The sequence below is a fragment of the Hipposideros armiger genome, unplaced genomic scaffold (genome assembly GCF_001890085.2).
Source record: "Hipposideros armiger isolate ML-2016 unplaced genomic scaffold, ASM189008v1 scaffold_40, whole genome shotgun sequence".
NCBI classification, from domain to species: domain Eukaryota; kingdom Metazoa; phylum Chordata; class Mammalia; order Chiroptera; family Hipposideridae; genus Hipposideros; species Hipposideros armiger.
The window spans coordinates 1,132,016-1,143,855 of NW_017731390.1; the positions used below are offsets into that span (position 1 = coordinate 1,132,016).

Sequence of the window (11,840 nt, forward strand, 5' to 3'; positions counted from 1 at the left end):
TGAATGAGATCAAAGCACATTTTACCACAAAGAGACCACATAATCAAGTTTCATGCGACTTGACTGCTGTGGGGCGATCCCTCCCGCTCCCCAAGGCTTCAGAAAACTCTGATGCACAACACAAAAGCCCGGCGGCGTGAGCAGGTGCTCTGGAGGAAGCCAGGGAAGGGGGCTGAGAGCTGGGTTTGGGTCAATACAGCGTGGAGATAAAGGAAATGCCATGGAACCAGCGCTGCCCGATAAAAATAGAACATGAGTCTCATAAGTAATTTTCATTTTCGAGCAGCCATAATAAAAATATAAAACAGGTGGAGTTAATTGTAATAGTATATTTTATTTAACCCAATATATGCCTCAATATTATGACTTTTGTTACATTTGCAGCCCATCTCAATTTGAACTGGCCACATTTCAAGTGCTCGGTGGCCTCAGGTGGCCAGCAGCTGCCTTAGCAGACAGCACAGCAGTGGGCAGAAGACCAGTGCCCAGGAGCGTGAGAATTTCAGCCCCCACCCCAAACTCATGGGGAGAGCTTGAACTCTTCACAAGGCTCAGAATGGAAATTGAGCCCACTTCACTTGGATCTTAGGAGGCAGGGAGACCCCGTGGACCTCTGGTTTGGGGGCGATCAAGCGAGTGGTTGTATGTAATCATGTCTCCATTAGTGAGCTGCCAGGGGCCAGGCACTTGACTGGTCCTCACAAATCCTTCAATGGCCCGAGGCAGTTATGATGAACCGTCCATGAGTAAACTAAGTGTTACAGCTGCAATTTGAGCCCTGCTCAATCTGACCCCAAACCCCAACAAATGCACCAAGGGCACTCTCTGTGAAATGGCGGGGGGGGTGTTTCAAGAACAAGGGAGGAGCTTGCAGGTGGGTAAGTGGCCAGCTGTAGGTGGTGTCCCATGTCCCCATGTCTGGCAGAGATCCTCCTCACCAATTGAGAGGTGGTGGTAAGGAAATGTCTAGAGTCAGGACACATGGGGGCGGGGGGGGGGCTCTGTTTAGGGTGAAGGTGGAAGCCACTCACTGGGCCATGTGGACAGTATTGGCTGTGGAACAGCAGGAGCGAAGGGTGGAGTGGGGTGTGAGGTGGAATCTCAGGGTGGAGGTAGGGAAACATTTTGGCTATTTGTCCTTGGCTGGGCACAGCGGGGTATGAGTGCCCAGTGGAATCTCACCCCTCAGTGAGTAGGGTGGGGCTGAGTGTTTCCATGCCCTCCCCTGTGCTGCCAGGGACGGCTGGGTATGCGTGCATGTGTGCCCAGGCACGGCTCGGTGTCCTCTACAGTCACGCCATCCTCCCAGCTACTTGTCTGGGCCACTTCCTCCCAGGCTGGCCGCCAGGCTTCCGTGTGCTCCTTGGAGTTGATTGGGGAGGAAGGCGCTGCCAAGATCCCAAGGCAAAGCTGGGAAGCAGAGGGAAGACAGGGGCTGGCCTTGAACTCTCCCAACCTTTGCCAGCACAATAGGAGCACAGAGGCCTGAGGTGGGAACGCAGAGACAGGGAGCAGGCAGCCCCCTCCTCAAGGGGGCAGGGATCAAGGAGGAGCCACCCCAGACTGTAGGCTGGTTGCTCCAAACCTCTAATCTGAGCAGACTCTGTAGAACTCCTGGCTTCGGCCAGATGAGGAACCACCAGGGAAATGAGAAAATTGCAAATGAGAAGTCAGAGGCACCCACTTGCTAGAGAACCCATGTGGTTGCGGGGTGTGGGTACCCAAAGAACCACTCTGTCAATAGCCATCTACCGAGCACACACACTGTGCCAACACTGAGCCTGTGCTGGCCTCCAAAGATGCTTGTGGGATTAACTAAAACTAATGGGTGTGGGATGTCCAGTAGGAAGGGGGACCAGAACATAATGGTAGAAGTGTTAGCAATGGCCTTGCTCATCCTCTTTGCCCAGGGAGGAACAATCTCCTTAAAAGCTCTGAGCAACCCAGACTAATGGCCTCCCTTCATGCATTACTTCAGAACATCTTTCCAGAGTGCCTACTGTGTGCAGGCATCATGCCCCCTGGGGGCACACAGAATCCTACATCCTGGAACTGAAATCTAGGGCAGGAAACATATGAGGTTTGACAATTAAGTTTGTGAACTTGTTACAACAATATTGTTAACGTTTTTTTATATCAGAGGGATTGATTATTCATTATGAATTTGTACCAACTGGACAAACAGGTTTACTATTTGGAAGTGCTGAAAAGGCTGCATGAAAACATTAGACGACCTCAACTTTTCACCAACAATTCATGGCTCTTGCATCACGACGATGTATCAGCTCACACGGCACTGCCTGTGAGGGAGTTTTTATCCAGTAAACAAAATAACTGCATTGGAACACCCTCCCTGCTCACCTGATCTAGCCCCTAATGACTTCTTTCTTTACCCGAAGATAAAGGAAATATTGAAAAGAAGACATTTTTATGACATTCAGGACACCAAAGATAATACGACAATAGCTCTGATAGCCATTCCAGAAAAAAAGAGCTCCAAAATTGCTTTGAAGGGTGGACTAGGTGCTGGCATCAGTGCATCGCTTCCCAAGGGGAGTACTTCGAAGGTGACCATAGTGATATTCAGCAATGAGGTATGTAGCACTTTCTCTAGGATGAGTTCTTGAACTTAATTATCAATCCTCATATCTTCTCAGAGAGCGAGGCGTGGTGTGCCGGGCGCTCCAAAAGCCTGTCGGAGGGGGCTCTTTGAGGAGGGGGATGGCCTTCCTGAGGAGCTGCCATTTGAGCAGAGACCAAAATGATCACAGTAATAAGGGAGTTGTGTGGATTTGGGGGAGCTGGGGTTCCTGGCAGAGGGAACAGCAGAGGCCAAGGCCTGAAACGGGAGTGTGTTAGGAGGCAGTGTGGCTGGAGCAGTTGAGTGAGGAGACAGCAGGGTGCTGAGGTCAGAGAGGTGGACAGGGTCAGTGCACCTGGTCAGAGTTGAGAGCAGGGGAGCGAGACTCCTTGATTTTCCCTTTTAAAGAAGGGGCCCAGCTGCTGTTGGAGAGGAGACTGGCAAAGCAGGGAAGAGGCAGGGAGGCACGGGGATGCTGTTGCAGCGATCCAGGAGCAAGATTTTGGTGCAGGACTGGGAAGGTTAGAGTGGGGGCTGTGAGAAGGGGATGGATTCAAGACATATTGTGAAGGTGGGGATTCTGGGGAGAAAAAGGGGAAAAGGGTCTAAGGACAATTTTGGGCTTCATGACTCCCTTGTATATTCATTTCTGATCATGGGACATAGTACTCAGAGACTCAGCCCTCCTCAGGAATCCTTGGACCAGGAGCCACCACCATTAAACAGAGGGCTACCCCACTTGGTTCACCCAACCCATCATCCCCAAGCCTGAGCCCCTGTCTCAGGTGAGGGAGAACTCCCTGCACATCCCCATCATCTTCCAGCCCACCATCCCCAGGTGGGATGTGGGAGGGTTGGGGAAGGATGATTGAGGGTCAGCTCTAGGACAGGGGTGGGTCCCAGGTTTGGTTCAGAGAACTCAAAAAGGGATTTACAGGCCCAGGGACATCTGGCTGATGTCCTGCCCTAGTTTTGTTTCTCTTGGAATTGCCACATGGAGCCAGGGCCTGGGATCTGGGCCATAAGTCTTTGCTCTTCTGCTCCCTCATTTCTCTGTGTCTCTTCTCCAGCTTGTCCATCCAAGGGAGCAGTCAGATGTGAGACTGAGTGTGGCTCAGGATGGCAGCCTACTTTGGTTGTAGCCATGGGGGAGAAACAAGCTCAGGCCTCTTCCTGGCCAGCTGAGCTCTCCAGGGCTCACATGGGGACCAAGCCAAGCTGGTGACACCTCCGTCCTGCCCCTGGAGGAGCCCACCAGGAAGGGGGCATTGAGCTTGGGCAGTCAAGGTCCTGTAACCCAACCCTTCTCTCCATATCCAGGTTGGATTCTCTCCCTACATGACCAACAAAGGAGCTCTCCTTCCAGGGTGATCTGGGCAGGTAACCTCGGTCTCCTGCTTCCAGAAGCTCTCAACCCTCCAGAAGGCAGTGTGGAGGCTGACATGCCAGGGTTGAATCCAAGCTCTGCCACTTGCCTGCTCTGTGATCTTGTCACTTATTCTCCCTAGGCCTCAGTTTCCTTGTCTATAAAATGATCCAGTAATCTCTCACCATCAGGTTCACACGAGGATTTAGATCAGGGCCACATACAGCAGGTCCCTCTTTCTTCCAGAGAATTTGAGAAAACAGAAAAATGGCCAAGAGTCCAAAGAACAGGCTGGCAGCCCCTGGCTGCCCCTAAGGGCTCCTCAGAAGGCAGAAAGGGAAACAGAGGCAATGAGGGCTGGGGGGAGGCTGCTGAGACAAAGGCGCTGGTAGCAATAGATGAACAGAATGGCAGGTATTTATTCTGGGGACCCTTACCCCAAATACTCTCACCCTGCCCCACCTCCATCTCTGCTTGTTCCAAGCCTGGGATCCACCAAGCCAAGCCAGAATCAGGAAGAAGGATGTGACTCTGGGTGGTGGCTACTCTTCGAGTCAAGGGAGAAGGGAGGATGAGGCAAGGGCTGGAGCTGGAACAGCAGAGAAAAGAAAGAGTGGGGGTCTGTGAGGTGCAGGCCCTGGTTCTTCTGCCTTCCCCACCCTGACCTTCTGACCCTGAGTGTTTGGCATTGGGGGATATAGCCCTGGCACTGCTGAACACCCCTCCCACTGCTGCCTCAGCGGACTGGGCAGGTCTGTGTGCCCTTCCATGGACCTTCCCCAACCCCCACCACCTGCTCCAGCCTTGAGACAGAGGCCACCTTGTTTCCAAAAATGAGGCTGAAGCTGCCCAGCTGGACCCACCTGGGCAGGCCCTCAGTGCTGGTCCAGGATGAGGGGCACCTGGGCGCTGTCCACTTGGGGAGGATGGCGCTCTCCTGTGCGTACGTTGAACATGGGCAGGGTGGAGAGTGGCCTGGGCACCTCTCGACTAGCTGCCATCTGTCGCAGCTCCTCTGTGTTCCCACGGATGGTGCAGTGGTGGACCATCTGGATGCTGAGAGCACATGGCCAGCAGAGTCATCAGCTCTGGGAGTCAGCCCCCACTGCTTTGGGGTGCAGCCTGGCACTGCCTCTGAGCCCCCCTACAGTCTTCCCTACCTGTTATGTGGGAGGAGACTCACACACCTGATGGGTGAGGGGAGGACAAACAGGGAGTTCTACAGTGCCAGCTCAGTGCCCAGTGACTGAGGCATGGGCTCCAGGTGCAAATAGCATTGATTCACAGCTGTGTGTCCTTCACGAGTTGCTTAACCACTCTATGCCTCAGTTTCCTGTGAAATGGGGCTAACAATTCTACCTCCTAGGATTGTTGTGGAGATGAAATGGGTGTTTAGAAACTTGCCTGGTACATGGTAAGAGTTCTTGAGACACTAAGACATGAATAGATACCCATAGTGGATATATATTTCCAGAGGTCAGCATTTACTGGGCTTTATTTTCTGTTTTTATATTCTGAAGATCCTCAAAGTCCCTTCTCGCACTCAGCTCCCTCCCCTAATACTCTTTTCCACCACTGATCACCCATTTCTCATCCCCTACCCCAACCCTGTCTTAGTCTGGCAAACCTATACCCTCCACCTTTTCCCACCTCCTGTCTTTTGCCCAAGCTGTTTCCCCGTGTCCTTCCAGGCCTTGACCGTCTCATCCTTTGGCTCCTCAGACCTGTCCTCTTCCCCCTTTGTATCTTGAGCCCTCCCAACCCACCCCAGTCAGCCCCCAGCGTAGACAATGAGTCTTGTTTCTCTGTCTTTGTTTCAGACCAAGGCTTCTTGAGGCCTGCACCAGTCTCCAACCTCAACAGGCCTAAAATCCCAGCAGCTGAGTGAACTGACAGCCCACCCCTTGTGAAGTGCTTCCTGAACTCTAGTTCTAGTTTTTCCTCAGAGGGCTCAGACTCATTCTCATTTGATATTCTCATGGGCTTGCTTTCTGCTGTCCAGAGGCAAGCTTTAGTTCAATATGAGGAGTAGGGTAGCCCAATGGTTAAGCATGAAGACTTGCTTTGGGTTCCATTGCTTACGGGCCGTGTGACTTTGTGCAAGTTACCTAACTTCTCTGTGCTGCCGGTCCCTCAACTATAGTGCAGTTGTTGTATGAATTAAATATGAGTTAATACAGGAAAAACACTCAGAATATCTCCTGGTCAGCATGTAGCAAGTAGTAGCTATTAGTACAGGGAGCCTTCAGCTGCTATTATTAGCACTGGTATTATTTTTTATGGTAGGCCCAGTTGGCCTCTAGCAGAGGGAGGCCTGATGACTTGGCCTCCAATGGAAGCATGATTCCAGGCCCTTTTACACAAACCCACCCACATTTGTGGGGTGCAGCCTGGGGACATCTTTCCAGACTACCTGGTTGCCAGGTCTGACATAGCCCAGACTTTTCATCACAAATAAGAATTGGTTTTCTTAAAGAAGCGGGGCCTCAGGCAGGGTGGAAGCAATCCTACCTGCAACTAGGGATCAACTGGGAGAGGACCACTGATCCTCATCCATGTCCACGCCTCAATTAGTGGACACAGACTCCAGGTAGAGCTGAGAGATTAGATTACAGGAAGGAATTCCCAGCTTCATGCTGAATGGGCCACACTCCTCCTGGGGTGAGTAGGACCCAGTGCTGTCTGATAGGCAGGAGGAGGTAGAGTCAGCCTCTAAGGCAAGGGGAGGGTCAAAATGAGCTTTTGAGCCTGGAATTTGGCAAGCAGAGTTGTCCAAAACGCAATTTTCCATTCCCAGGAAAGGGGAGGCTGAGGGGGAAAGGGAGCAAGAAGCGTGTGAATGCTGAAGGCTGGGGGCAGCCAGGCAGGTGATGCCCCTGTGCGTGAAAGGCCTTAGTTAATGGGCCCTCTCCCCACCGCCAGCCTCACATCTGGGTCTCATTACTCTGGCAACACACACAGGTGGAGAAATGTTCTGGGGATGTTTTTCCAGAGCAGAAGCAGAAGCCAGAACCAAGGTGCCTTCCTTCACAGTCCTTCCACATCAGCACTTGGGCAAACGAAGGAATGGGCAGGCACGCGCGCGCACATGCGCACTCCGCCACCAGCACACAGCCCCTGGAGCCCTGCTCTGGCACATGGACCACAGGAGATGGCTGCTGAGCCTGTAGGACTTTCCAAACAGTAAAATCTGACGTAGGTGAAAAGAGGGCTGCAGAATCATAAGTTGTAGATAATTTTAAAAATGGTAGGCAATGAACAAGCAAAACACAAAAAAAGAGTTTGTAGAAATAGCTCAACACAAAATCTACACCAACAAGAGCTAATATCACACATGGTAAAATTGGTTATTGATTCAAAATTGAGGGAGGAAGTGGATTTCCCTGACACCATCGGAACCACAAAACTGACCCAAGAAAGCTGGATGCGGTGGAGATAACTGGTCAGAAGAGAATATCCACAATCACAATGGCAGAAGGCATAATTGATCAAATTTGGCACAGGCCAAAAGAATTGAGGAATAAAATCCTCCTCGGGCCAGCCAAGTGGCTCAGTTGGTTAAGAGTTGGCTTAAGAGCACAGGCTCTGAGCAACAGGGCCACCAGTTCAATTCCCACGTGGGCCAGTGACGCTGCACCCGAGCTGAGGTGTTGCTGAGCTGCCAACAGGTGGCAGGAGGGCTCAGCTGGTGTAACAACAAGATTGCCTGTTCATGGTGGGCTATGCCCACCCGCAACTAAGACTGAACTCGGCACCTTGAGCTGAGCTGCCACCAAGATGGCTCAGTGGATAGGGCGTATGCTCTTAACAACAAGGCTGCTGGTTCGACTCCTGCATGGGATGGTGGCTACACCCACCTGCAACTAAGATTGAACACAACACCTTGAGCTTAGAGGCCACGAGCTGCCGATGGGAAGCCAGATGGCTACTGGCACCCTCCACAACGAAGGTTGAAGAACAACAACTTGGCTGGTCCCCTTCCCCAACTTCCCAACACTGTTCCCTTTCCCCAATTCCCAAATAAAAAAATATTTAAAAAAAATCCTCCTTATAAAATTTACATAGAAAAATCACTGGTTCCCCACAGGAAAAAAATTCTTCTATCAAACAAAAATGAAAATAGAAAAATAAGCCTGTTCATTGCTTTGTATAGAAAGTTGATCAATGAATTAAATCAACTTACATAGATCAAGGAATTATATTCTATTCATTCTGGAAATTTATTCCCCATAAACATTCGTAAATGTTGGTATAATTCTGATTCTAAAAATGTTTGTATGCCTCAGCCCAGTGGGTTGAGATGGTAAGGTCAAAATGGTGGGTTTAAAACTGGGGTCTCAGGGGCCAGCCGAGTGGCGCGTTGGTTAAGAGCTGGCTTGGGATGCCAGAGGGCCCTGGCTCGGATCCCACATATGAGGGCCAGTGATACTGCCCTCTACAGCTAAGATGCTGAACAACAGCTCAACCTGGAGCTGGGCTGCCATGAGTCCCTGGCCCGGGGTAAGCTGCAGCCTCTGCTGCAGTGGGTTGCCATGGGCTACCGTGTGTAGACAGCAGCCAGCGTGAGCGGCCAGCAGCCGCCATGAGCGGCCGTCCAGAAACCGGCGACTGATCTGCCTCTCCCGGGAAGAGCGCAATGATGGTGCCAACTTGGGCCAGTGAAGCGACATCCTCCACAACTAGACTGAAGAACAAAAGGACAGCAACTTGTCTGTTCCCCTTCCCCGATTCCCCAACACTGTTCCCATCCCCCAATTCCCCAATAAAAATCTTTAAAAAAAAAAAACCCCAAAAAACTGGGGTCTCAGAACACCCTAAAATCAGCTGGTGCTCATGCATATACATGAATACATATGTGTGCATACATATGTGTGCATGCACACACCTGTGGGACCACCTATCTGGCCCACACAGCCACAGCTCTTCTTCCCAGCATGCCTGGCATGTCAGGTGCCTACACTATCTTGTATCTCCTATCCACTCCTTCCAGGAGGGAACAATGGGACCACTGTGACCCTCACAGGATTCTGGTGGCCTCACAATGTCCTCCTGAGGTCACCACAGAGATAACCTTACCACCCTCTGCACCTGAGTCACAAGTCTGCTGAGGCCAGCTGTAGGTGATCATCCTTGATCCTCCTCCTGGTCACCCAGGGAAAGGCCCTACGAGGAAGCCCCTGAGGGAAACCAGGAACTGGGTGGGACACACCTCACCCACCAAGGAGCAACCCAGTGGAGATTTCCAGCAGCCATCCTGGAGGTCCTCGTATCCAGTTCCCTTCACCCACCCCAGGGAGAGATGCAGAAAGACACTTCACTGCCACCCGCAACTGTGCCCTCAGCCTCAAACAGTGCCCTGGGTGCATGTCAGCAGGCCAGTGTGTCAGAAGTCCCTAGCAAGAGAGAGATTGGGTGCCTCGCCTGCCTCAAAGCCCCTCGGAAGCCCAGCATATTCAAGGTGATCCTGGGAGTTATGGCAGACAAAGGGGCATACGGTCGCGTGTCCCTGACCACCCTGAGGAATGCTCTCACCACCGCAGGCTACAATATGACCCGCAATGGGTGGCGCTTCAAGCGAGTGCTCAAAGGGCTGGTGGACAAGGGCATACTCAAACAGGTGACTGGCAGGGGGATTTTAGGCTCCTTCCGCATGGACAAGAAGCACGCCTCCCAGTTCAAGCTCAAGACCAAGAGACAGCAGCAGAAGCAGCGGCGGCAACCTGGGCAGCATCGGTCTGGACAGCGCCGGTCTGGGCAGCGCCGGTCTGGGCAGCGCCGGTCTGGGCAGCGCAGGTTGCCACTGAGCTCCAAACGGGGACACAAGTGGCTAATCAGGAGGGCTCGCAGGGTGGCCAAATACCGCCGCAATTAATGAGGCAAGCAGGCAGCAGGGCCAGGCCTACCACAGGCTCCACACAGTGGGAATTAAAGGAGCGTAACTTATTTAACACCTGCCTCCTGGAATCTTTGGGGTTCAAGGGAGTGGGAAAGGAAGAGGGCTAGAGTATGGAGGAGGGCTAAGGCCAAGGGTGGGGGAAACCTAGGCAAAAGAAGGGTGAGATGAATTTGGGAGGAGCTGGGGGGAACTGAAAGCATCTACATGCATTAGCTAGTCCAACCACATCACAGGTGGAGAAACCAAGGCCAGAAAGGGTCATAGTAGCTGTGTGACAGAACCCCGCCTGGAAGCCAAGTGCCTGACTCACAGCAAAGTGTATGTGGGTGGGTGGGTGCTGAAAGGCTCTTAAGTTGCTTCTCAAATCCTTTTCCCCAGAGTGGCAGCAGGCCTCTAAAGCCTGGGCAGGTCCCTTCCCCGTCCCATCCCACTTTAGGCTCTTCCATGGAGACCAAAACACGAGAAGGCCAGGCCAGGATGGGTCAGGTCCAGCATCCAGCCAGCCCAGGGCTAGAGTTTAGAGGCTAAGAATGGCCCCCATCATCCGAGAATCATCTGGCTTGTCTACTCGTATGCTACTCATGGAGGTTGGAGGGTCCAGCTTGACAGGGCAGGGGGGCTCCCACCCAGCCCCCAGCTTTCCCCTACTCACTCAGAGGTGGCCAGGTCTCTCTTCAGCCTGTGGAAAAGCAATGGAAGGGATTAACTGTTATCCACAATCCCCTGCCAGTGCCAGGCAGGACCCGAGGCCTGAGCCACCGAGAAAGGGGCTTCTCACTCCTTTCGTGGCTGAGTACCCCACTCCCTGAGGGGCCTGGGTCCCCACACAGCACAAGTGCCACAAAGAATCCCACAGACTGAACACCAGCCACACTGCCCTCCCTGCTCCGTCCCCTCCACACTTACCGTCCCTCCCGCCGGCAGCACATGATGTAGGCCAGTAGCAGGGTAAGCAGCAGGGCCACCAGCAGAGGTACCAGGAGGGTGACCAGTGCGTCAGTCAGGAAGTCTCGGGCTGGGGCCTCAGTGGGTGGGCAGAAGAACAGGTCATGCTCCAGGATCCCATCGCCTGGGGTGGGCACCTCATCTGCAGGCTCCGGCACTGACTTATCCACCTGCTCAGAGAGCCCAGGGCTGACCCAGGAGCAACTGGCTAGAGACCGAGAGACCCCCCGGGAAATAGGGCAGGGGTTCTAGGGCACCACTACCTACTGTCCCATGCAACTAGGGTTTCCTTCTGCCTGCCTCTCCCAGCTCGGGGGACCCAGCAGGACAAGCACTGGACTAGGAGCCAGGAGATAAATTCTCAGAGAGGCAGGACTGAACAATGGTTAGAACACAGCTCTACAGCCTGACTGCCTGGGTTTGAATCCTGACTCAGACAAGTGCTTTGCTGGGATGACTTGCCTCTAGGTGCCTGTTTCTTCACTTGTAAAGTCGGAATGCTAATAGTGGAACCTGTCTACTGGGGCTGCCGTACGGATAAAACAGGTTGAATGTATAGTGCCGAGCACATAACAAGTGCTCACGAATGTTGTTGATTACCAGTCCCTGGCTGTGCTGTTGGTCAATGCAGAGGAACAGAGTACACTAGGGACCCTAGATACCTCGGCTCAATAACCAAAGAGCAGTGGTAAGCATCTCTGGTTTATAACATGGGAGTGACAGCTATCTGTTCCTTATCACAGGCAGATTAGCTAGGTGACACTTTAGAAGGAAGCCGACAGAGCTGTGACACAGAGGCCCTTGGTGAAGAAAGGGTTTGGGAACCACTCTGTGGGAGTGATTTTTCTAGCTGTTAGGCTGGGCATTTCTGGGACTTTAGGAGTGAACACTTGTCTGGGTTATGGACTCTTTCGCCCTCTTGTGGGAGAAGTTGGAGAGAGAGAGAGAGAGGGGGGGTACATAGAAAAATCACTGGTTCCCCACAGGAAAAAAATTCTTCTATCAAACAAAAATGAAAATAGAAAAATAAGCCTGTTCATTGCTTTGTATAG

General features: G+C 52.4%; 2 protein-coding genes across 7 annotated transcripts in view; one reads left to right on the forward strand and one right to left on the reverse strand.

Annotated features, from left to right (window-relative positions):
* Positions 1 to 318: 318 nt before the first annotated feature.
* Positions 319 to 11,840, reverse strand: part of SGCA (sarcoglycan alpha) — a 15,335-nt gene continuing 3,813 nt past the window's right edge. For 4 of the 6 annotated variants that reach the window (XM_019638872.1, XM_019638871.1, XM_019638868.1 and 1 more), the window contains 4 exons: positions 10,750 to 10,958; positions 10,496 to 10,522; positions 4,811 to 5,003; positions 4,347 to 4,536 (listed from right to left, as the gene is read on the reverse strand). In XM_019638872.1, the coding sequence (XP_019494417.1) occupies positions 4,823 to 5,003; positions 10,496 to 10,522; positions 10,750 to 10,958 (417 nt within the window). In that variant the 3' untranslated portion in view covers positions 4,347 to 4,536; positions 4,811 to 4,822. Of the gene's footprint in view, positions 1,411 to 4,346; positions 4,537 to 4,810; positions 5,004 to 10,495; positions 10,523 to 10,749; positions 10,959 to 11,840 lie in introns of those variants that run through there. The other 2 variants (XM_019638869.1, XM_019638870.1) reach the window with 2 other exon arrangements.
* On the forward strand, positions 8,711 to 10,487 carry LOC109380839 (spermatid-specific linker histone H1-like protein). The gene has a single exon (XM_019638874.1). It carries the CDS (start codon positions 9,247 to 9,249, stop codon positions 9,817 to 9,819), a length of 573 nt encoding a protein of 190 aa, XP_019494419.1. The 5' UTR covers positions 8,711 to 9,246; the 3' UTR covers positions 9,820 to 10,487.